This window comes from Melopsittacus undulatus, chromosome 16 (assembly GCF_012275295.1).
Source record: "Melopsittacus undulatus isolate bMelUnd1 chromosome 16, bMelUnd1.mat.Z, whole genome shotgun sequence".
NCBI classification, from domain to species: domain Eukaryota; kingdom Metazoa; phylum Chordata; class Aves; order Psittaciformes; family Psittaculidae; genus Melopsittacus; species Melopsittacus undulatus.
In genome coordinates, this window is record NC_047542.1 from 2,036,554 (window position 1) to 2,059,373 (window position 22,820).

Here is a 22,820-nt window from a genome sequence, read left to right on the forward strand (position 1 = left end):
GCTTCACTTCAATGTTATCCATGGCACCGAAGCTGTGGGTGCAGCAGGAGGGATTGGGATGGAGGTGATGGATGATGCAGTCCCCATGGGCCCAGCGGATGAGAGGCAGAGACTGACCCGTGGTGGGGACCCGTTGGGGGACCCCAACTGAAGATGCAGCTCCTGGGGGTGAACCCACCATGAGGGGTACGTTGTGCTTCTCTCCTCGCCCTTGGGAAGTGCAGAGGGATTAATTCAGATGCTGGGATGTTGTCTGATTGCTGCAGCAGAGTGGTGGTGATGGAGGTGTTTAAGAACCAGCGTGCACTGTCCCCATGGGTCAGGAACCCTCAGTAAGGGGGATCCCTTGCTTCTTGGCCCTCTCCTGCCAAGCAAAGGAGTGCAGGAGAGGCCAAGCTGCTGCAGGGCATCACCAGCACCAAAACAGCATCGCAGTGTGAGAGCTACAGAATCAGTTCCAATGAAGCAGTGATCCAGTGCTCCCCAGATCTGCTGTGAACCCATGATGCTGGGTCTGCTGCTCACATCCCACCCTTACAGAGAGATGCTGCAAGCTACTGCCTACTACAAAACATTCCCAGAAAGCAGAAAACTGGGCATGTGGAGGCTCTGTCGATGCCAGTGGATGACATTTGGTGCCAGGCTCTGGGATCATGTCCCTTATGACTTAATGTGTTTCACCCCTGTAGAAGACTTCTACATGGAAGCACCCAGAGCAGTTTCTGCATGGTTCTCTGCCCTCAGGACCACCTTGCTCCTATGGAGCTCAACTGCCTTTAGCACCAAGCTGCTGGAAGATGGAGCAAGAGGGAGAAGTGCCCACAGGGATGGAGCATCCCAGCCCCAGAGCAAAGCGGCCGCAGAACAGCAGAAAAACACCCAAATGTATTTAAATGAGGCTGTTGAAGCGTCATGGAACCTTATGTGGGCTCGTTCCTGCCATCGCTATGGGGGGAGAGTGAGACCGCATCCGGCACCACTGAGCGCGGCTGCAGCACCGGAGCCCTGCTCGGCCACCCGAAACCCTGCCCAAGCATCCCTAACACCAGCTGCCCCCCAGGCCCCGGCTGCCCAGCCCTGCAGGGAAAGGAAGGTGTGGGAAGCAGCTTACCCCCAGGTAAAGCACTGATGGATACGGATTCCACTGCTCGCGGGGCCTCATGGAGCAGAGGGGCTGTGCATCAGGATGGGAGCTGGGTTTGATGCCCACATCTGAGGGGTGGCTGCAGGCTCGTGTCACTGAGCCTGAGCTTCAGCCTTAACCTGGGGCAGCAAGGCCCGACTGGAATGGGATTAGAATAACTCAAGGCATTCCCATGGCTTTGCTTACCTTTAGATGGAGCTTGGACGTCTTGAGTTCACTCCTCGGGACCCAAGCTTTGATTGCAATAGGGCATCGTGCTTGAGAAGGGGTTAATGTGCTGGGGGCTGCAGGGAGGGAGGCTCGCAGCGGGTTACCTGATACACCAAATAAGTGCATGTGCTGCCAGCATCTCCCGAGCTGTTATCTTCAAACCAGACACTTCAATATGCTTGTGCGTATCATCGCTTCCATCTCCTCGTAGCCCATCTCAGCAAAGAAGCTGCTGCCACTGATAGCTGGATTTGAGTCTTCTTTTGCAATTTCCTTTTGAGCAGCTCATCTCTCAGATTGCTATCTGCGGCAGCAGCATCTCCTGCCCCACCATAGGCAGTGAGCCAGTTCACACTGACAGCCTGAGAAGGATGTCTGGGGACAGTTCAATAAGGGAGGGGGATATTCCAGCCAGAAGCAGCCTTTTAGCTTGGCACTTACCAAGCTCTTTGGGGAAGGGGAATTTCACAGGAGATTGGGGAGGTTTGGATTTGTTACCGTTAGAAATGCAGAGGAAATGATGGAATCTGATCCAGAGGATGGATAATCCTTTGCTCTAATTATCAATCCATCTATCAGGCTATGAACCATGTTATTACAGCTCCTTTAATCATCGTATCAAAGCTTTAGCTGAAGACTCCTCCCTGTGTAAACCATTTAGAAACACTAAGTCTATAGGCACTGAGGGAAGACTTAAAGGGCTTTTTTGCTCACAAAATGAACATACTCAATTCCTTTATTATAACCCTGTTATTATGTCCGCAAGTGCCAAGGCAAGGGGCCCACTTCAGGCATATGCCCCTGAACTTCAACAGGATTTAAGCACTCACCAAGTGAGTGCTTAAGCACCATTTAAGCACCATTAAATCCAAGATGTCTCCAACGCTCCTGACCTTTCTGGCCGGGTGTTGACCAGTACAAGAGCCTGACACCAAACCTGTGGCCTCCTTTTGGTTGCTTTCTTCTATGGTGGGGTTATTTTTTATATGATAGAGACAACATTTTAATGGGTTAAACCCCCAGAACTGTGGGAGAGGGTTACAGTGAGAAGAATCACTTCCAGGTGTAGTCACCTTCAGCACCACGATGGAGCCCAGAGCCTCCAATCACGTATCAAGGCAGCAGCATATGAAACCATTGAGCTCGATGACACCGGCAGCGGCCGCCTGCGGCTGTGCAAGGGCTGCCTATGAGGAGGGCTCCTCCAGCCAGAGCCTGGCGCAGGGGCAGCCTGGGTGCCTGTGCTCCCATCTGCAGGGCCAGACCCCCACGTCCGAGTGGCCTTGGGTTGGTGTGGAGCAGCATGGAGCTCACCAGGACCATCTCAGCTGGGTGCCATCAGGGGTAGCATCATCTGCCTGTGTCCCTGAGCCTGCAGGCACTTGGCTGGGGTCACATCCACCGCCGGGAGGATGAGCACTTGTGAGTGGTGAGTACAGCAACGGGAGGTGAGGGGAGCGCTGCGATGGAGGGGTCAATGGGGTGCTGGGGCTGCCCCATCCCTGCAGTGTTCAAGGCCACAGGGGCTTGGAGCAGCTTTGGCTGTGGGATGCTGCGCCCTTCCCTAAGATGGGCACCCAACACTGAAGTGTGGGCAGCACGAGGCATTTGTGAAACTGAAGCCCCAGAGTTTTGTGCACATCACCTCAAAGACAGAACCTGTAGGGGCAAACCTTGGTCTAAGCCATGCTTTGAAGCAAAGGCAGCCAAAGAACACCCAAAAGGTTTAAAATAATCGTTTCCTTTGCTTAGACAAAGTGTTTTCCTCTTGTTCAGGAAGGTGCCGGTGGCCATCTCAGCTGTGACCCTGGTCCTGCATGCTCTCCTCTTGCTGGCACTTTACATCATGCTCAGCAGGAAGATAGGTAATCCATTGTCTCGTAAACTTTACCCTGTTTTACCTGGTGTGTTCCTCATTCCTGCTCACGATCCTCCAGTTCCGGGAGTTGTCTGCCCCAACACAACCAAGTCCTTGCTCTGGGTCTGGTTCTTGCTCCTGCTTCAGGGAGTCAGTGGTGATGCTGTGAGTGTGCAGGAGCAGGACCCCCACCCCAGGGACCCTCTGGAGCCGGGGCATGGCACAGGAAGAGGGCAGCAGGGCGGCGCTGTGCCAGCCTGCTGCGGGCAGTGTCACACTGGGGGTTACATCCTGTTACAGCTCTTTGAAACCTGTTTTATTGCTCTTGTTAGGGAAGGGATGGGACATCACCATCAGAACCCATCTGCAGTGCGTTGGTGCAGCTGAAGCTGCCGTTTCCAGCAGGGCTGGAGCTCGATGCTAACTCCCCTCTTGGTTCCAGCCAGCAGCTCCTGCAGCAAACCGGAGAGCAGCAGCCCCACGGAGCAGCCCCAGCAGCCTCCAGCCTCTGCAGTGGGAGGGGAAGGGCTGCAGAGACCAGGCTATGAGGGTAAGGGGGGTCTGCAGCAATGGGGCTTAGTCCTGGAACACGAGGGTGCTGAGACGCTGGCACAGGGTGCCCAGAGGAGCTGTGGCTGCCCCATCCCTGGCAGTGCTCAAGGCCAGGTTGGACACAGGGGCTTGGAGCAGCTGCTCCAGTGGAAGGGGTTGGAGCTGGAGGAGTTTTAAGGTCCCTTCCAACCCAAACCATTCAATGATTCCATGAATACAAATGGATGTTACAGTGTGTGTGCTGTGCACTGTAAGGCCCTCACCGCCTGCCCTTGGAGACAAGAGGGAGTGAGGGACTGGAGCAGCACAATTCCAGTCCCTCCTGCCTGCTCTGGGCTTTCGCAGCCTGGTTCCAAGGGGCACAGGGATGAAGGGGGGATCACACTGATGCTCTTTGGGTTTCCACCTCCACTGCCGAGCGCCTGTGCTTTCTCTCCCTGGTTATTTTCTGCCTTTGCCCCAATGGGGCTCGTGACGTTTCCTGTTTTCAAGGGAGCAGTGACACATCCTCAGAGACCTCGGAGGACTCGGGCAGCAGCCGCTCCTGCCCACAGGTACAGCCACGGGCAGGGGGCTTTGCCATAAACCACCACAGCAGAGGAGCTGGTGCCAGCTTCAGACCCACAGAGGGGGCAAGTGCATTGAACCTCATTGCACCAAGGGCATTGAGGCTGTATCCAACATTCCCCCTCCCCAGGAGCCAGGCTGATCCCTGGGCATAAGTGAGCTCTGGAGTGGCCTTTCAATGGCAAAGCCACCCCGGGGGGATGCTGCTGCCTGACGTGGGGCTCGTGTCTGCTTCTGCAGGGCCCTTGCTCAGGAGAAGACCTCAATTACACATCCCTGGTGTTCCCGGGGAAAGGCCACGGGCCGGGATCCACCACTGACTACGTCAACGTGGACCCAAAGAAGAGGAAAGCTGATTTCTGGCCCTGCTCCAGCCCCGTGGCCGCCAAGTGCATGGAGTACACAGAGGTGAAGCTGTGACACCCGGGATGCCCAAAGCTCTCTCCATTCCCCTCGCTCGGCGCCTGGCACGGGCTGGCTCCTGCAGCTTTCATTCCTTGTGACACTCGAACCAATGCAGTTTGCTTGGTACAGCCCTTAAAGGCATCACTGTTCCTGAAGGATGCTGAGCGCAGCGCAGGGAAATGTTCCTGCCTGCTCTTCACTTCTATGTGGTGGCTTTTTCCTCATCACATGAAAGCAAATGAAACATCACCCCCACCCCTCACACGGGATGTATTCCAGGGGTCTTCAAGATATCCCCCCGGACTGGGTGGCAGCTCCTCTGAACGATGCTTTCTTTGCTGATTGCTGTCATAAAACCCCTTTAAACACAGTTTATCCACCAGCTTTTCCCTTTGCTGATTCCCTGCCCTTCCCTGTACCCCTTCTCCCTTGATACCCAAGCCCCCATCGCCCTCAGAGCTGTCAGTGGGGTGGCTGCGTGGCCATTGAGAGGGATGCTGGGGCCAGGGAGGGAGCAGGGTCCTGCCCTGGAGCTTCCTCCCCCAGCTGAAAGCTGTTGTCATCAGCCCAACCGGCAATCAGACGGGAGCTTCCCAGGGTATTTATATCCCAGCCCGCAGCAGGGGGGCCTGGGCTGGCTACTGGAGGGGCACAGGACTTGGCCCCAGGTCTCCCCATGAGCACAGGCAAGTGAAATCCCTTTGTGCTGTGAGGGAGGGTGATGTTCTCTGTCTCCCACCTTTTGCTTTCCTGCTTTCCCCTGTACCAGATACCTGGAATGCAGGATTCAGCATCTCCATACCTGAGTGGTGCTCACAGCCAGAGCAGGGAGACACTTCATTAGGAAACTCCCAGCACAGCCCCACTTCCTTAGGGATGGAGCTGCCTCAAGTGTGTTTCCAATCAGCTCAGCAGTGATGGGCTTCAATGAAGGGTTGTGAGATGATCGATTTGGTGTTGATTTGTGGACTTGGGTGCTCTGGGTTTATGACTTTGTTGTGCAGATGTGGCCCAGCTTGAAGGGCTCAGGGAGGAAAATGATCAGAACCCCAAAGAATTGCTGGGAACATCACTAAAGGTTTATGCAGATGAGTCCAAACCAAGTTTCTGCAAGAGCTGACTCAAACTGTTTGTGGTGAAGTGAAAATAACTGAAGAGTTAGAAACACTTGACTCCTCATGTGCTAGTTTTACAGATTTAACCTGTGATAATAGAGGGAAGAATGCACCTTGCTCGCAGGGAGTTCAGCACCTTCAGTGCTCACTTGTACATCCCCCATCGGCAGCTTTGAGCTCAGCTGGAGCAAGGGGATGCTTTCCCCTGCCTCATGCTTTCAAAACAGCTTCTGAGAGACCCACAAAGTGCGGGGACAAGGGCTGGGACCGCAAGGCCAAGGCTCATTCCTGCTGCTGCTGCCCTCCCCAGAGCCTCCTCTCCTGCAGGCAGACGCAGCCACATTGCCTCCTGCTGTGCTCGGGCTGCTTTGCTCGTTCGTGTCTGTTAACCACCCAAAGCTCAGCCCCCTCCAGGCAGATCCTCACTGGTGCAGTATCCCTTGAGTGCGAGGCATCCCTGGAGGAGAGCAGCCCCGTAGTGAGCGGCTTCCTTACGCGTGAGGGATGTGGATGCAGTGGTGGGGCAATGCTGATGGGGTCCTGTCCGCCTCCCCCCCTGCGGTGTGGGCAGGAGCAAGCACTCCAGGGCAAGATGCTCTCTGCCGATTCCCTGCCCTTCCCTGCACCCCTTTTCCCTTGATACCCAAGTCCCCATCACCCTCAGAGCTGTCACTGGGGGGGCTGCGTGGCCATTGGGAGGGATGCTGAGGCCAGGGAGGGAGCAGGGTCCTGCCCCTAAACACACGGGCTTAGGCAAAGGAGATGCTGCCAGATGTGCAGAGGCACTTCGGCAGAGCTGTCACATCTGGCAGCAGCTGCACCGGGGCACGGGCCCTGCCGCAGCCTACAGCGTGCCCGACTCGCTGCCCCCCTCCTCGCAGGGGGGGCCCGGGCTGTCGGTGCCGCTGCCGCCGCGCAGGGGCAGGCTCGGAGCGGGGCTGTGGCTCAGGATCGTGGTTCTCCGGCTGCAGAGGCTGCCGGTGGAGCCTGCCCTCCGCAGGCCGGGCCCGGGGCGGCCGCAGCGGCGCAGGCAGCGAGCGGAGCCCCGCCGGAGGTGCCCGCTGAAGGCCATGTAGATCCAGGGGTTGCAGCAGCTGCTGAGGCTGGCCAGCAGCATGGTGATGGTGAACGCCGCGTCGGTGGAGTCTGCGGAGGCAAAGGGGAGACCTGAGACACGCACCGGGCCGTGCCCTTTGCCCCGTTCCCATCCCACCCGATGGGTGCTGTCTGGGTAGGGGGGTCTGCAGCACAGGAGGCAGAGCCAGGCTCTGTCCTTTGAGGGCTGTGGGGGGGAGTGAAGTGCTGTCATGGGGATGTGCTGCAGCATCACATCCCAGCAGCTTTTGGACCTTCCTTCAGCCTGTTTGCTGGCCCAAAGTGTTTCCTAGAGGCCTTTCAATCCTGGATAAAGTTCCTTCTACCCCTGAGCAGGCTGGGAGGGCTCTGAGAGCTTCCAGAACAAACACTGATTGGACTCTGCAAGCAGCTTCCCATAAACACCGATGGGGAGCAAATCTGTTGCCTTCCCCTCTAGATTGTTATCAATGCAAAGGGGGTTCTGCATGCCCCAGGCTGCACCCCAGCATCCCAACCACTACTCACCATCATCAGGAGCATCCTTGTCCCACACCGACCACATCTGCACGCTGAAGAACGGTGCCCAGCAGGCCACATAGGCCACCACAATGACAAAGGTCATCTTCACCGTGCGGATCTTGGCGCGGGAGATGGTGCGCACGGAGCTGACCCGCGAGGGCTGCCTGCTGGGGCTCCTCTCAGAGGAGCAGGGAGCAGGAGGGGTGTCCACTGTGGTCCCCCCTGTGCTGGGGGCACCGCTCTGGGTCTTGCCCTTGAGGTTCTTGCAGATCTCGTAGCAGATGAGGCTGTAGCAGACGGTGAGGATGCCGATGGGCAGGATGAAGATGCACAGAGTGGTCCAGGTGATGTAGGCTCGGGCGCCCCATGGGTACCTGAAGTCTGCCCAGCAGTCCAGCACCCCCGAGCCCTGGCGCACCTCCTGCAGGGAGAAGATGAAGACCTGGGGCAGGCTGAGGATGCAGCTCAGCAGCCACGTGGCCCCGATCATCACATAGGCCTGGCGGCTGGGCTGCTGCAGGCTGTGCAGCGGGTGGCACACGGCCATGTAGCGGTCCAGGGTCATCATGATGAGCATGTAGGTGGAGGCGAACATGCTGAGCACCTGCAGGTACTTGACGGCCCTGCAGAGCAGGTCTGGCCCCAGGAAGCGATAGGTCACCTCCCAGATCATCTGCGGCAGCACCTGGAACAGGGCAACCCCCAGGTCTGTCAGGCCGAGGTGCAGGATGAAGAGGTGCATCCTGCTCATCTTCCTCCTCCGGCGGTACATGGCCAGCAGCACCCCCACGTTGCCAATGGTGGCTACAGCCAGGATAGTGGCCAGCACCCCAACCTCTGCCTTGGCCAGCGCCTCGTCCCGGGTGTGCAGGAGGGTCAGGTTGGGGTCCCATGGCAGGGTCTGGGGGCTCAGCCCCTGGCTATGCCCAGGCCGGCTGTGGTGGGAGCTATTCCAGCCCCAGCCTGGCTCCATCCCTTCAGGCAGCTCCATCCCTTGTCTCCGATGGTTCAATCCTTCCCTGTCTCCTAGGGCTGAGCTGTCGTGGTCAGCACTGCCCCTGAGCACTGCAGCCCCTGTGTCCTCTGCCTGGTGCAGCTCAGCATCACTGACCCTGTGCTGGGCACCTGCAGTCCCCTTCTGGTCTGCTCTGTGCAGGTGTTCCCGTTAAGCAGAGCAGTGCAAGAGCCTCTGCTTCAGTCCTCGATCTTCCTCTCCTCTGCACTAAGCATTCCCAAGGCCCTGTTTCTCCCTGGATCACTCATTCCATGCATCCCCTCTCCCCCAGTGCTGGGGAGTCCTCTCTTTGGCCTCTTTGCTCCAGGAACAGCAGAGGTTGGGCAGCGGTGCCCTGGTGTCCATGTGTTGGGAAGTGGGTGGCTGCTGCTGCTGCCTCTGTCCCCGTGTGAACGCTGTCGGGTTTTATAGGCTGGCAGCTCCCCTCCCTGGCTGGCCTCAGCATCCTGCTCCAGTGGGAAGGTGCAGATGCTTCCCCTCCTGCTGCTTTGCCAGAGGCTTTTCCCCAATAGGATTCCTGGGCAAGAGCCAGACGTTGGGAATCTCCCCTTGGCCCCTCTTCTGCAGCAGGTCAGGGCTGGGGACACTGCCCCTGGTTTTCATTGTCCCTGCTGGGCAGGCCCCACCAAAGCTCTACCCCCTATGTCCCAGGAGGCTGGGAATGGGGGGTCCCTGGAGCAGCTCTCAGAGCAGGATTTGGGCATCAGCTCTATGGGTCTCAGCCCTACAGCAAAGTCGGTGGAACCCTCATTTACTGGCACCGTGGCCTGAGGCTGCCTGTTCTGATGTGCTGTCCCTTTCCTCCTGTGTGGGAAGGGGATGGAGATTGTCCCTAAGATACAGCAGAAAAGCCCAGCCTGGTGCTCAGTCCTCAGCTGAGCACTGCTGGTTGAGTGCACCCCACAGAAAACCACCCTGGAGGCTTGGTTTGTCAAGGTAACACTTTGTTATGTGGCTGAATCGGCAGCCTCCATTCAATCCTCCATGAAGCACAGCACATGTGGTGCTGTCTCCATCACCAAGAGCCAGCCTGGGCTCTTCAAACATCGAACACAGGTAAAGGGTTTGGGATTGCTGAACTGGGGACTGTGCTTTGTGAGCAGCTCGCCAGATGAATGAAGATGTGCAGTTGGTTGGCCTGGCTTTGGGGCTGGTTTGGCTCACTTTCCAACACAAGGGCTGTAGCTGTGGTACGTGATGGTGTTGTGCTGCTGCCAGCACGGAGCAGACTTGGGCTGTCCTTAGCATTTAATCACTGAGATGCTTTCTGTGGGTCAGGTCAGCAAAAGGCAAGATTGGTCCTTTTGTGCTGGATCAGATGCTATAAAATGAATGGTGTTGCAACTGCTTTATAGCAGCTTGGGGTCATCTCTTTGGGAAGGCTGAGGGCTGGGGGCTCCTGGGATCTCGTGCTCCTTTTAATGCCAACTCTGTGTCAAAATGAACCCATTTTGCCTTCCCTCCACCTGGAAACAGGTCCTGCAGGCTCAAAGCCTCCATTGCTCCTGCCACTGACCTGGCTCCGTAGGTGCATGGAATGGTTTGGATTGGAAGGGACCTTAAGATCATCCAGTTCCAATGCCCTGCTCCAGTGTTTGCAGCTGTGACTCCCTTTGCACTCAGGAGGGTGAGAACTCTGTGTGTGGTTGAGCAGCACAGTCACAGCTCTGGGGAGGGAGGACAGGAGTGTTGGGAAGTGTAAGGTGATCCCAAGGCAGATGTGTCCGTGTCCCCTTTGCTCCCCCTTTCCCTCATCCAGATCTGGGTTTTTTTCCATTTAATTAAACCCTCTGATGCTGCTTAATATTAGCAAGGATGTCTGGGAGCCTGAATAAACGTGCTGAGGACCCGGCAGTGCCCCAGAGGGTACCTGGTGGGGACAGCGCTGGGCAGCACAAACAGGTTTGGTTTGACTGGAAAATCCCTATGGAGCTGTAGAACAAGCAGGATAACAGCAGCTGAGAGTGAAGAACTGGGCTTTGAGGTGTCAGTGCTTAAAATCCCTGCCTTGAACCTGAACTGTGGGGCTCCATCCATGCTGTGAGCTGCAAGCACATGTACCCCCTTTAGACCCTGCAGCCTGAGCGGGTGGGTTTGGAGCAGCCTCTTCTCCCTGCATGGAGGCTCTGGAATACTGTGGAGGGTGGTGAATGCTGTTGGATAACACAGAGCATCCTGGGGGTATCACTGCAGTTAATAACTCTATTACAGTTTACTTTTCCTTTGGTTTGCTGTGGCTTTTCATTTGACCCCTATGTGTGGAAAGAGTTTGCTTAAACAGAGGCAACTGCCAGAGGGGAAATGGAAGCTGCAGGCATCTTGGAGAGAGCAGATGACTTGTTTGTCATCCTCATGTTCTCCCTGTTGTCTTCCTTGAGCAGCCAGGGGTGTCTGAGGACTTCAGGAGCTGAAATGCTTCCATTTCCTTGCCCACTCCCTCTCTGTTACCATCATCAGCACTTAAGCACCAAGCATAGGCAGAGATTTACAACCTTCAGATCAGGAATAACCCCCCTGGTTCTATGTTTCCAGGCTGCAAACAAGCAGCTTTTTCTTGTCTCCTCCAGACAGGCTGCTGGGGAAGGGCAGACAGCAGAGCCCACCAAAGCCCCACCGTGGCCAGGCTGGGAAAGGGCCTTTCTTTAGGGCCTGTATTTTGCTCTGTGCAGTGCAGGGGTGATCCATGTGCAGGATTCCAGGCCCTGTATCCTATGGGGATGAGCTGGTTTCCCCCTGAGGGCAGCTCAGCATTCAGTTAACACTCTGGGTGTTTTTTACCCACCCAGGAAGCCCTTGGTGTGCCAAGCAAAGGGGCTTTAAGATGCTGGGAGACAAGTTCACAGCACCAGGACCTCACTGGAAGTGCTGCTATCGGGTGTTCTGCTTCCTTTGAGCTGTTTGAGCAACTTCTTTCCTTTGTGTGCCTTGAACAATAGGACAAAATAAGCCCAGTGAAGCACATTGCTGTAGTTTCACTCCACATGCTTAAGAGATAAGAAGTGCCAGTGGAATTACTACCTTCAGCCTGCATGAAACGTGGGTTGGGTTCCCCCCCCCCAGTCTTGGTGTGTGAAAATCTCCTTGGAAACAGCTCTAATGGTGCCTCCTCCTTTCTGCAAGCAAAGCAGAAAGCTGTGCTCTAAATATGCTGCTCCTAATTAGATGGCTGTGGGCAGAGCATCCTCGTGGTGTTGATGGAGTTGTAACACGGGGATGCTGGCTTTGTGCAGCACTTCTGTGCTGTGATTCTCTGCTGTCTGTGCTGCATTCCCATAGGTGATGCTGCCCCAGACCCCTTCTGATTGTGACCCAGGGGAGCAGAATTCCCTGGTGTCAGCTGGGAGATGTGGCTTCCCCATGCACCAGCCCATGGATGGGGCATTGCCAGCTCCTGGTTGCAACAGGCACAAGCTCGGAGGCTTGCACAAGCCCTTCATTAACACCCAGTTCTTTGTCCTTTGGTTAGGACAAGAGGAGCTAATCCTCCAACTGCTCTCATCCTGGTTCTTGGCAGGGGTGGGAGCCTTTGGGGAGGCAGTTAATGCTCTTTAATCCCCTCCTGGTGTGGGGTGGCCGAGGAGAAGGTGATAAAGTACAAGGGCTGCACACAATGTGCTGCCTGCTGCCAGGGTCGGCTCAGGCAGCCCTGAGCTGTTCCTGGCTCTGTGGGATGTGTCCTGCACCCTGTACACAGGCACTGGGCTCTGCTGTCCCTGCTCTGCACTAGGTGGGTCTGAAGACCCCGTGGATGCTGTTCCCCAGCACTGGGAACATCGCATGGACACTTGTTGCAGGGAGGATTGAGGGTTATGCCACTGATGCTGGTGTTGGGAGGGGGTGTTTGCTGCTGCCGAAGTCAGGTTTATACCCCAGTGCTCGGGGGGTTATTCAGCTCCAGGGGAAACCTGGTTTAAGCCTTGCAGGGGTAAGCATCTGAGCTCAGCCTTTGCTGTCACTTCAACCTCAGGTTCAGCCTCTGGTTCCTTTGGGTTCTTGTGCAGAAATGGGTGGGTTTGGTTGCAGAGCTGCCCTGGGGAGGCAGCAGCTGGGATCCGTTGTTTGATGCTAAAGCCAAGGACCCAACCTGCTCCCCTTCGTGCTGATTGCCCACTGAGGTGCTTGAGCACCATGGAGCAGAAATGATCCTGCCCCTCCTCAGCAACTGATTGCAAGCAGTAACTGACTTGGTGCCTCCACGTGCCCAGTGATGGCAAAGGAAGGTGAAGGCTGTGGCAGGAATAAAACTGCTTTTCAGGCAGCGCATGAGGGGTTTGTTCCTGGGCTCTGGCAGCCTGGTTGTGGTCAATGCTGGTTGATGTGAGCAGACAATGGCTTTGTCTCTGACCCTTCCCTGCATGCACAGTGCCGGGTGCCCAAGCAGCTCTGAGGAGCTGTTTTCACATGGGTTTGCAGGCCAGGTTTGAGAGGCCACAGGGATGTGCTCGGTGCTGCTGCAGGTGGGAAGCAGTGCCCCACGTTTTGGGATCATGGTGTTTCAGAGCCTGCCAGATGAGTGCTTTTGTCACTTGTAATTCGCATGATCTGCAGCCCAGTGTTCTGGGCTGTGATGGATTATCACTTCATCACAGCCTGCACTGAGAGCCTGCTGGTAGCGAAACCGCAGTCTGAAATCAATGCGTGTCTTCATTGCCTTTACATTATCTCCCTGTCTCACTGAGCCATTGTCATCTAGAAGATGAACTGAGCTAACATGCAGGTCAAGCATCAAGCACTGATTTTGCTTTAGGGTTTCTGTATGAGAGTATGGGCATTGCTATAGCAGTGACAGAGCTGCATCTGTTCTGCATCCTGCCTTCTGGGCAGCTTCCACACCGGCTTAGGCAAGCGTGGAGAGCCTCAGAGCATCTTTAAGATGGGAGGAAGGGAGAGAATCTTCCATGCATTGGTTGAGGTTTCATGGGGTTTTGTTTGGCAACACAATGAAAACCGAGAGAGACCATGGTCTGATGGTCCTCATTCCAAATCAGATGGGAGTTTGAGTGCGGGTTGATGGCCTGAGCCTTTCAAAGCCCTGTATTTGCTTCTGTTTAGTAGACAGTCTGCATCCAGTTACATCTAAAGAGCTTTTGCTTGTTCATCACTAGTGATCCCAACAGGAGTTTGGGTCCATAACCCAGGGAGCTGTGGGCTCTCCTTGCAGATCATTCAGAGCACCAGATCCCAGCCCGAGGCTTAGCAGAGCACTGTGTCTGTGACACCAAGGTGAGAGCAAGCACAGGCACTGTGCGGGCAGCAGATTTACAGCTAACTGTTGGGCTAGGGTGAGACGTGAGCATTGGTGCTAAACCCCTCGTGTTCAGCCAAGCGAGGCAGGGAGGCTTGAACCTGCCCCTGGTGCTCGTGGCTCCAGGGTCGCTTCAGTTCTTTGCTCCTATGGTGAGCCCTCAGTACTATTCAGTCAGTGCTGGAGTCCTCAAAGCTAACTGGGACAGGATTAGTCCAAGGAGAAAGCAGAGCTGCAGGGGAAAGGGGCAGCTCCCTGCTGTGACCTGTGCCTGCTGCTTCAGCCAGATGCTGGGTCCCTCCTGGTGATTCGTGTGTAACAGCATTCCCTGCCCATCCCAGCAGCCAGGCTGCACTAAGAGCCTCTCCGGGTGCATCCTGCTGGATGCTGGAACTGGATGATCCTGAGGTCCTTTCCAACCTTAACTATCCTATGATCCCATCACCCGGATGGGGAGCAGAGCAGCTCTGACACCGCAGCAGGAGAGAAGAGCATGAGGTGGTGCTTGGGGAGTTACAAAGGTCCCCAGAACCCTGGGCAGCCCCATTCAATTGATATCCCAACTTCTGACAACCAATATCCACTGTCCTGCCCCCCAAACTAATTGATTTCATACACGAGTGAATCTAACACCATCATTTAGCTCTGTCTGCTGGTGGAGGCTTTGAAGTACAAACTGATTATGCAGGGAGCAAGCCGGGAGCTGGTTAATAAGTTCCTACAAAGTGTGTGCTGCTGGGAGGCTGTGTTAGATTAAACGGAGGGGTTTATTGTTGTTGTGGCTTGGACTTCAGCATGGAGACAAGTGAAGCAGCAGCAAAGGCTGTCAGCAGGGAGAGGGAACTGCAAGGAGAGTGCTGGGAATGCTTAAAAGCTACCCAAGTGTTAATGATGGGGATCCTCTGAAAACCTCGTTCTTCTCCTCATTTGCTTGGTTTTGCCTCACTTCAGGCAGGCTGGTGGTTAACGGAGGAGATTGAAGTGAAGCAGCTCGAGGATTTGGCTGGTGTGGGGCTGAACGGGCTAAAGCACAAACATGTTTCAGTCTGAGGTGGTTGTCTGAAGGTGCTGAGACATCCTGGGGGTGTGAGAGGTCTCAGCTCATCCTGCATCACCCTTCCAGGGTACAGGGACTCCTGATTGCACCCTTGAGGTTCTCCTCCATCTGAGCATCCCAGGTCTCTGGAGGTGGTGGTGGCAAAGGGCTGCGGCATTAAGGATCTCTCTGTGGAGCACAATGGAGGGGCTTGGAGCATCCTGCTCCAGTGGAAGCTGTCCCTGCCCTTGGCAGCGGTTGGAACTGGAGGAGCCTTAAGATCCCTTCAACCCAAACCAGTCCAGGGCTGGGGCGGCCGCGGTGCTGCCAAGGTCCGGCAGGTGGCGCCATAGCTCCGGCTGCCGCGGGGCGCGGCCGGCGGCGCTGGGGGTTCGAGCAGTGCTGGTGCCGGTACCGGTGCCGGTACCGGATGCTCTGGGGCTCAGCCCCGGGCTGCGTTAGCCCCATAAGAGAAGGCGGAGGCCGCGGTGTGGAATGGGGCTGGGGCTGCCGGGCAGGGGGAAGTGTCCCTGCCCGGCTTTCAGGGCTGGAACTGCATCCTCTGTACAGCACATCCCATGCCACCGGGCCTCGGGGTTTTGGGATGCACGGGGCTTGCCAAGCAATGCTGTGGCTGTTGCCTTCCCACTGAATAATTCCTGGCCAAAACCCTTGTCCGGTGCATGCTGCCATGGAATTCCTTTGGTTACACATAAGCAGCAGAACAGTTTGGAACCGGCTGGGAGGTTTCCACTGGTTTAAAAGCGAGGTTTGGGTGTGATTTGTTGTGTTTGAGGTGTGAAATGTCTGGATTTTATCCCTGTGTCTGGCAGGAGCATTGCAGTGAGGGAATATGCAGAGTAAGTGTTCAAGGCTGGACACAGGGGCTTGGAGCATCCTGCTCTAGTGGAAGGTGTCTGTGCCCATGGCAGGGGTTGGAACTAGATGAGCTTTAAGGTCCGTTCCAACCCAAACCATTCCATGATTCATGCACTGATCTTGCTGCCTTTCCTCAAGCTGTATTTATTCCTACCACTATCCATGAATTGCCTTTCTTTCCCCGTGTTCACACTAAGAGAACAACAGTCTCTACCATGCTTCTGACTGAGGGCAATGGGGGGGTTATTTCTGTTGCTGAGTGGGCACATCACACACAGACCTCGATGTGCACATTGACCATTGCTGCACAACACAAGGTTCATTTTCCTCCTTTTGCCTTCCTCTGGAGCTTCTGACGCAGCCCCTGGCTCTAGGATGATCCAGCAGTGAGGAGCAGGAGCATCAGCCACGTTCCTTTGGTGTCCATCCCCTCCTGCATTGCCTCCGGAGCGACTCTAGGCTTGCAAACCCCATTGAGCATTCCTGCTTCAGGAGCCGATGGTTGTGGCCACTTGGAGCTTCTGATCAATGCTGGCACATCTGATTTATTGTCTGACTCAGTTCCCAAGGAGACCACGTATGCAGCAGCCTGAGATAAGCAGCTTATAACCTAAAGGTGAATGCCTTAAAATATCAGTGTCCCTTTCTCTGTTCCCATTGATAGCGAGCTCTTGCTTTTCCCTGCTATCTTCATTTCACTCTGTTATCAGAGAATGAAATACTTTGTGTCGTGTTGAGGAACCTTCCGGCCTTTACAATTGGCTTCAGTTCTAAAGGCAGTTGGATTTTCTGTTATCTCTCTTCATGCAAATCTGTTGAGCATAATAGAATCATAGAATAGTGGAATAGTCAGTTTGGAAAGGACCTTAAGATCATCCAGTTCCAGCCCCCTGCCATGCCAGTGTCTTTTATGCTGTGACACCTCCTGTGCTCGACCCATAGCTGGAAGAACCCCTCATCCCTATAGAACATATCCAGGCATGCATGGGCTGTGTTACCCCCAGCTCTGCTTATCTGTGTGCTTCAACCTCCTCCTTGGTTTCAAGGAGACACTGTTAACCTGTCCACCAGCTGGAGAATGCATCCGATGTGTGGGGCACAATCTGGGGCTGTGGTAACCTTATGGTGATGCATTTCCAGTAGTAACTTCAGCAGGATGACAAACTAGAACTGTCACCCTCAGTGTACAGCACACTGTGGGAATGCAGGAGGGGATGTGAGGGTATGGCTGAGTATGGTGGGGCTGAGGAAGGGGCTTTTTACACCAGAAAAAAGCAAGGCAGCTTGTCAGGCATGAATTGGTTGGGTTTAGCATGAAACCATTGCTAGGTTATAAGTGGGAAGAGGAAGGAATTGGGTTTTGTGTTTTACAAAGGATTTAGAAGGTGATGGAGGAGGCAGAAAGGCTCCTGCTTGACTTGTAACAGGGATTGAACACGTTCTTAGAGCTCTGGAAGCCCTATCTCCAAGATACTGGGTTATTCATGCACTGTAGAATAGCAGCAGTTGTCCTGAGGTGTTAGCCAAGGCAAAAGGATGATTATGTGTTAGGGGACCAGCAGCCTGCTGGAGCAGAGCAGCAAGCCCATCTCTTGCTCCTATTGGCATGCCCAGGCATCACTTGGTAGGGAGCCAGCATCCCCCTGCTCCAGCGAGAGGAAGGGTGAGTCCTGACAGCCCTTCCCTGAGCACGTTCCCAGTGGTTCAGTGTCTGGGGTTGGTTTGGGGAGGTTCTTGCAGGCCGGATGGATGCACCCGACTCAACCTGTGCTCTGCACCTTCCCTCCCACTGCTTCGTTCCACCCCTCTGAGGCCGTGCAGTGCCATCAGCAGCCTCCTTTGCAGGAGCAAAGAGACGAGATGGGTCTTGAGGTTGGTCTGAGTCCTAACCGGCAGCCTGAGCCCATGGTGAGGCTGTGATGTAGCCATAAGCTTCTCCCCTCCATGGGGTGATAGAGTCCCATGCAGTGACTGCTGAGCAGGGAAGGTTAAGAAGCCGTCCCTGTCTCTGTGCTATGGCATCAAAGCCTGCGTTGGTGTGGAGTTTCTGCTCTTCAAAGCACATGGTTTTGAGCCAAGATACACTTGGTTGATGTCTCTTCTCTCCAGGTCATTTGCAATCCAAGCTTGTTTGCAAGGAGTAAGCTGGGCCAGGGTGAGTTTTTGTGGGAGAGGTAAGTGACAAAGAGGGAACCAGTTCTTTCTGTAGCAGAGAGGTTTTCAGACCATAATTAATGTGTCTTCTCCATGCATGTATGTGCATGCACACACCCAAACAGAGCTGGCTTTGATCTCTCCTGGGAGGCCAGGGAGAATACTGAGAATATAGAATCAGGCTTCTTATTAGGGACAGTGTGTGGGGATAACAGCACTGCTTCCCCTTGGGCTTTGGAAACGAACAGGCTTGGATCCACCCGGCATCTCTTGCTGCCATTGTAGCACAGGATGCGATGTGACTGCCTTAAATACAGCAGCAAGGCACTGGGAGGGGGAAGTGGTGCTGGTTGCTGTCACGTCTGGCAACAGACACTACAATTAATGCCAAAGCCATCAGTGCCCACGTTTTGAGCCCGCTGGCAGGAGCCAGAAGAGGCTCAAGTGATGCAGGAAGAGTGGCAGGTTGCTATCAAAGCCACTGCCCCAACGCTGCCTGTTGTTAAGCCCTGTGATGTTTCATGGTTGACTTGCAGTAAGTGCTGCTCCATTTGCTGCGCGTTGCTTTGTGCCATCCGAGTGGCACAAATCTGAGGAGCAATCCATGTTCATGCATCACTGGTGTGTTTGTATCCAATCAAAGCGGGGAGCCAGGTAATAAGGCAAAGGGTTTCCTATAGTGGCCAGGTCCAGGTGCTTGTCCAGAAGGACTGGAATGAGAAGCATGGGATGTATTCTGCTGAATACACACTTCCTGCCATTGCTGAACGCTGCCAGGGAGATGGGAAAAGGCATTGAGCCGAATCTCAACTGCCAAGCTGCAAAGAAAGCCATTGAACTTGGGGTAAAACTCACTTTGGAGTAACATTTGCTTCCGAACTGGGCTCCAGTGAGGAGCAGAGATGCTGTGTGAAGCCTTGTGCTGGGTCTTTGCACAAGAGCAGATTGCTTCCTTCTGTCCAAGCGTTTCAGGCACCGTTGCCATGTGAGTGGATGTGGGTGATGCTGTGGGAGCTTTCCCCCCCTTCCCTCAGTGTCACCTGGTGTCAGTCCATCTGTGTCTGTGACCAGATAACTGTCATTTGACTGTGGCTTTGCTGCCCACCCGAGGAGACAACTACTGCAGCTTTGGTGTTCTGGTGCTCCAACCCCATCCTCCTCTCCCTGGGTGCAGTTCAGGTGATGAAGCAAGAGGAGTGCAGTGGCCACAGCAAGCAGAGCTCTAGAACACCTCAAACATCTGCACTTGAAAGCATCTGGATTCCAGGTCTAGCAGCCTAACGCACAGTTTTGCTTGAATACATGGGGTTTGAAGGTGCAGTCTCGGTCCTGGGTTGGGCACAGAGCCTGTCTCTGCTGTCTTCAAGTGGGTTTGGGTCTGGAGCTTCACACAGTGTGGTTTTAATTCAGGACCAAGTCTGCTTGCAGCTGGAAGCTCCTCGCATCCGAAGCAGCTTGAGCTTGCTGCACACTACCCTGTAGCTCTTCCCTTGCCAGTGGCTGCTAGGGAAAGCTTTGTGGGCATGTTCTGGGAGTGCAGCAGCAGGAGCAGACCAGGTTTGTGCTTGTTTGAAGCTTTGCTGGTCTCAGAATTAAATGTAGACTTCAGCTTTTGAAACGAAGGCAAATTGGTTCTAGAAGAACAGCTTCTGACAAAGCCTCCTAAAGGTCTGGGCAAAGGCAGTGTGAGCTCTGTATGCCCAGTGTCCGCAGTGTCTTTTGGCCTGAAACCCCTCTGCTGCTCTGGGCAGTCTGTTGCTGGGGCCTGGCATTGGCTCTGAGAGGCAGACAGACAATAGGAAGAGGCAAAATCGGGTGATACTTTCCCTGTTGTTTCAGTTGTTATTAGCTTGCTTTTGTGTATGGAACCATCAGACATTCCCAGCAGACTCGGGACTTGTTTCCCTTTGGTTTTATGTTCCCATTGAAGTTAGAGTCCCAAACACCTCCATTTCTAGCGTGGTCTCCTGTTAGTGGAAATTTCCTATTCCAAAAGCAGGCCATATGCTGGAGTGGGATGAACTAATCAGCTCCTGCCATGGCACAGCAGGGATGAATCCGAGTGTGGCTGCAGCGATGTCGGAGCGATCCTGGGGTATGTTTAATTAGCACTTTCCTGCAGGAAATCAGTGCGCTCAGAGCAATGCAAAAGATCAAGGCTCCTTTAGCAGCCCTGCTTTGGAGCTGCCTGCACAAGCATCTACAGACGCTGACATGCAGATGGCAGTGCTGAAGAGTGCGATGGTGCTAATTTCCCTTGTGTGGCATTACCCAGAGACAGCAAGCTGTCAGCATTCCCATGACATAAGAAGTGAAGCGCTAGAGATCTTGTTTGGCTTCTCTCTGACCAGCTTTGGTCCCTGTTGTGGTGGGTTTTCCCCCTCATTGCTGTCCAGAATGTGAGGCATGCTTTCTGATGAGAATCAATGGAGTGCAGGCTCGCTTTAAGCTTGTTTCATGCGTGTGAGATGACAGGAGACATTGCAGACAGCAAAGCACCTCAAGTGTTCCCCTGGCTGAGAGCTGCTTGGAAATGCTGAGGCTTTTTCAGGGAGCAGCAGAGTTGATATTCCTGATGGGAAGAGGGAATGTCGGGTGGTGCATCAGCAACTCGAAGCTGATTTCACAGGAGGTGTTCAAGGCAGACATCCTGCTTTCCTGTCTTGTCATTCCTGTGTGGTGCATACATAGAATAGCACATCTCTCAGCTCTCTGAGTGCTGGATCTACACAGATTGGGAATAACCTGTTTTCTTTGTAGGCTTTTCATGGGTGCTTGGCTAGAGGTGATATCCACATTGTGTGCTAGAGCAAGAGGAAACCTAACCATGCAGAACTCCAGAAACACTGGCACAGAGAAGGATCCTTGCTTTAAGTATGAAATGATGGAGTATGTGTGCTGGAAGAGCTGAATCTATTCATAGACATGCAAATGCCTGTTGGAAGGGGCAGAAGGGATGCATAGCTGCAGGAACAGGCACAGCTCGGCTCTCTCTTGTGATTTTAGAGCTAAAGAGTCTCTTTTTCAGGCTTACTCAGCTGGGGCTTTGCCTCTGATCGAGCCAGGGGTGCTGTTCACTCACTGTCCCTTGACTGCTGCATTTACAGTGCGAGTTCTCTGAACCTACAGGTCCTGGGCTCTTAGTCTGTTGCACAATAGGCACCCACAGTTACACTACACTGGCCCATAGACACTCCCTTAATCCAAATAACAGCACACAAAGGCTGTTTACTTGGGACATGCACTGTTCCTTGGGGTATGCCTTCAGAAACCACACTGTCTGCAAACATAATATGTAATAATGACCTCTCATGGCAAAGTAATTGGGTGATTTATAATAAATGACCATCTAACTTGACTTGAACAAGCATGCCAGAGAGAAGAGCTGAAAATAAAAGGCAGCTTAGTGATTTCTGTCTCTTGTCATAGGGCTCTTCCTCAGATTCAAACCCAGGGACTCCAGATCTGTCCTAGAAGAGGTGACCCATCTGTCATGTAGCTTGAAGTGGATGAACTGCATTCCAGGCTGTGTAAGAAGAGTGTCTTTCAAGTTGAACCTCCCTTGGTAATCAACCTATCAGTTTGTACTGATAGAGATCACATATGGTATTTCATTATGGACTGATGCTTGCCCTGGTCCTTGCAGCATGCTGTCTACTTGGCAGCTGCTGTGCATCCTGGAGCTGGCTGCAGTTCAGTGGTAAAACAATTCTTAACTGTTTGTCATTGTGAAGCACTTTGGGATGAATGGTGTTGCAGAAATGTAAGGCTATGATTAGGTATTAATCTGTTCTGGAATAATTAAGAGTTTTAAAATGTGCTTTTTCTAGTAAGCCTTATTTAATATGGAGGAGGATCAATTTATCACTGTCTTGCTATGACTTTCTCCTACCCCTCCAGCTAGCATTGTGCATTGCAGATTATGCATAGCAGGAAAGGAAACGGTTGACTGTCGATGGCAGCATGATTGCACAGGTCCCTGGGATTTAAAAATCAAACCAAAGCTACTTATCCTCCAGTGGCTTTTGGAATTCGACTTCCAAGTGTTTTCCTCCAAACAAGTCTGTGACCCTGAACCTACAAGTCTGTGTTACACAACATCTTCTAGCTGCTGGGAACAGCCCTGGCTCCGTGTGTGACTGACCCATGCCCTGTGGTAGATGTGATGCTGCGGGTGTTCCGACTGGCTGCATCCGTCTCGGCTGTGCTGCTGGTGCCAGGAGGCTCTGCAAGTCTTGCAGAAGTACTGACTTTGAGTCTAGACCCTTTGCCTGGTGTTTAGTCCCTTCGGAATAAAGCCAGATCTGATTAGAGGCACTAAAGGTCTTTAATTACTTGCCTTGCGTACCCTAATGAGCAGGAGAGAAAGGCCTTAGGACTCAGTTCTTGTTTTTCAGCTTTGTGCTCTGCTTTTGGCTTTGGCTGTGCAGCAACGATCCCATCAAACTTCACTGTACAATCCTTCCCACAGATGACAGCAGCTGCCTGGCTCTTCCTGTATCAGACTGACCGCAGATCTATTGGGAAGCTGAACCCTGCTAACACATTTATTCTGGATATGATCTGTCTTAATATTCAGCATTATTATACCATACGCTTTGCAAGCATCACCTTCCAGATGGTTCACAACAGATCCCAGGGTTGTGTTAAAACACATGCATCTTGCATGCTGAAGAGTACAGAGAAAAAATCCATAGAGACCTGAGTTGTTTTATTTCAAACAAAGCTTTGGGTGAGGTGAAGTACTTGGAGTGTTTCTAGAAGTACTGATCTGGTTTTGTGCTTGTTCTTCTGTATGAAGTATATCCATCAACCTGGAAAGTCCTTCCCTACACAGGGTGATGCTTGGAAACTTTGCCCAAAACCTTAAGGCCCTGTGAATGCAGGCTTTACCACAGACTGCTTAGTCAGATCTCTCTTTAATTTTAGATAGAAGGAATAAAGGTAGCCCTAGACATGATTAGCTTGTTTGGTGACATTCATGCCAGCCAAGGCAATAGATGACGTTTATTTGCTTTGTATATAATACTTATGGCTTCTTTAG

The 22,820-nt window shown here is 53.6% G+C and overlaps 2 protein-coding genes across 2 annotated transcripts; one reads left to right on the forward strand and one right to left on the reverse strand.

The window, feature by feature from the left end:
- The first annotated feature begins 2,766 nt into the window (after window positions 1–2,766).
- On the forward strand, window positions 2,767–5,051 carry RHEX (regulator of hemoglobinization and erythroid cell expansion). Its single transcript, XM_031043840.2, has 5 exons — window positions 2,767–2,783; window positions 3,131–3,219; window positions 3,655–3,765; window positions 4,236–4,318; window positions 4,572–5,051. The coding sequence occupies exons 1-5, from the start codon at window positions 2,767–2,769 to the stop codon at window positions 4,749–4,751; spliced, it is 480 nt and encodes a 159-aa protein (XP_030899700.1). The 3' UTR covers window positions 4,752–5,051.
- Window positions 5,052–6,695: 1,644 nt separating this feature from the next.
- AVPR1B (arginine vasopressin receptor 1B) lies at window positions 6,696–8,420 on the reverse strand. The gene is made up of 2 exons (XM_005143201.2): window positions 7,454–8,420; window positions 6,696–6,997 (listed from the first exon to the last, which is right to left on the reverse strand). Exons 1-2 carry the CDS (start codon window positions 8,418–8,420, stop codon window positions 6,696–6,698), a joined length of 1,269 nt encoding a protein of 422 aa, XP_005143258.2.
- Window positions 8,421–22,820: the final 14,400 nt, after the last annotated feature.

Excerpts from the sequence above, each read along its gene's own strand:
- AVPR1B (XM_005143201.2), bottom strand. The coding sequence starts at position 8,420 with ATGGAGCCAGGCTGGGGCTGGAATAGCTCCCACCACAGCCGGCCTGGG. Across the intron at positions 6,998-7,453 it reads CAAGGATGCTCCTGATGATG|ACTCCACCGACGCGGCGTTC; the intron begins GTGAGTAGTGGT and ends TTGCCTCCGCAG.
- RHEX (XM_031043840.2), top strand. Across the intron at positions 3,766-4,235 it reads GAGACCAGGCTATGAGGGTA|GTGACGTTTCCTGTTTTCAA; the intron begins AGGGGGGTCTGC and ends CCAATGGGGCTC. Across the intron at positions 4,319-4,571 it reads GCAGCCGCTCCTGCCCACAG|GGCCCTTGCTCAGGAGAAGA; the intron begins GTACAGCCACGG and ends CTGCTTCTGCAG.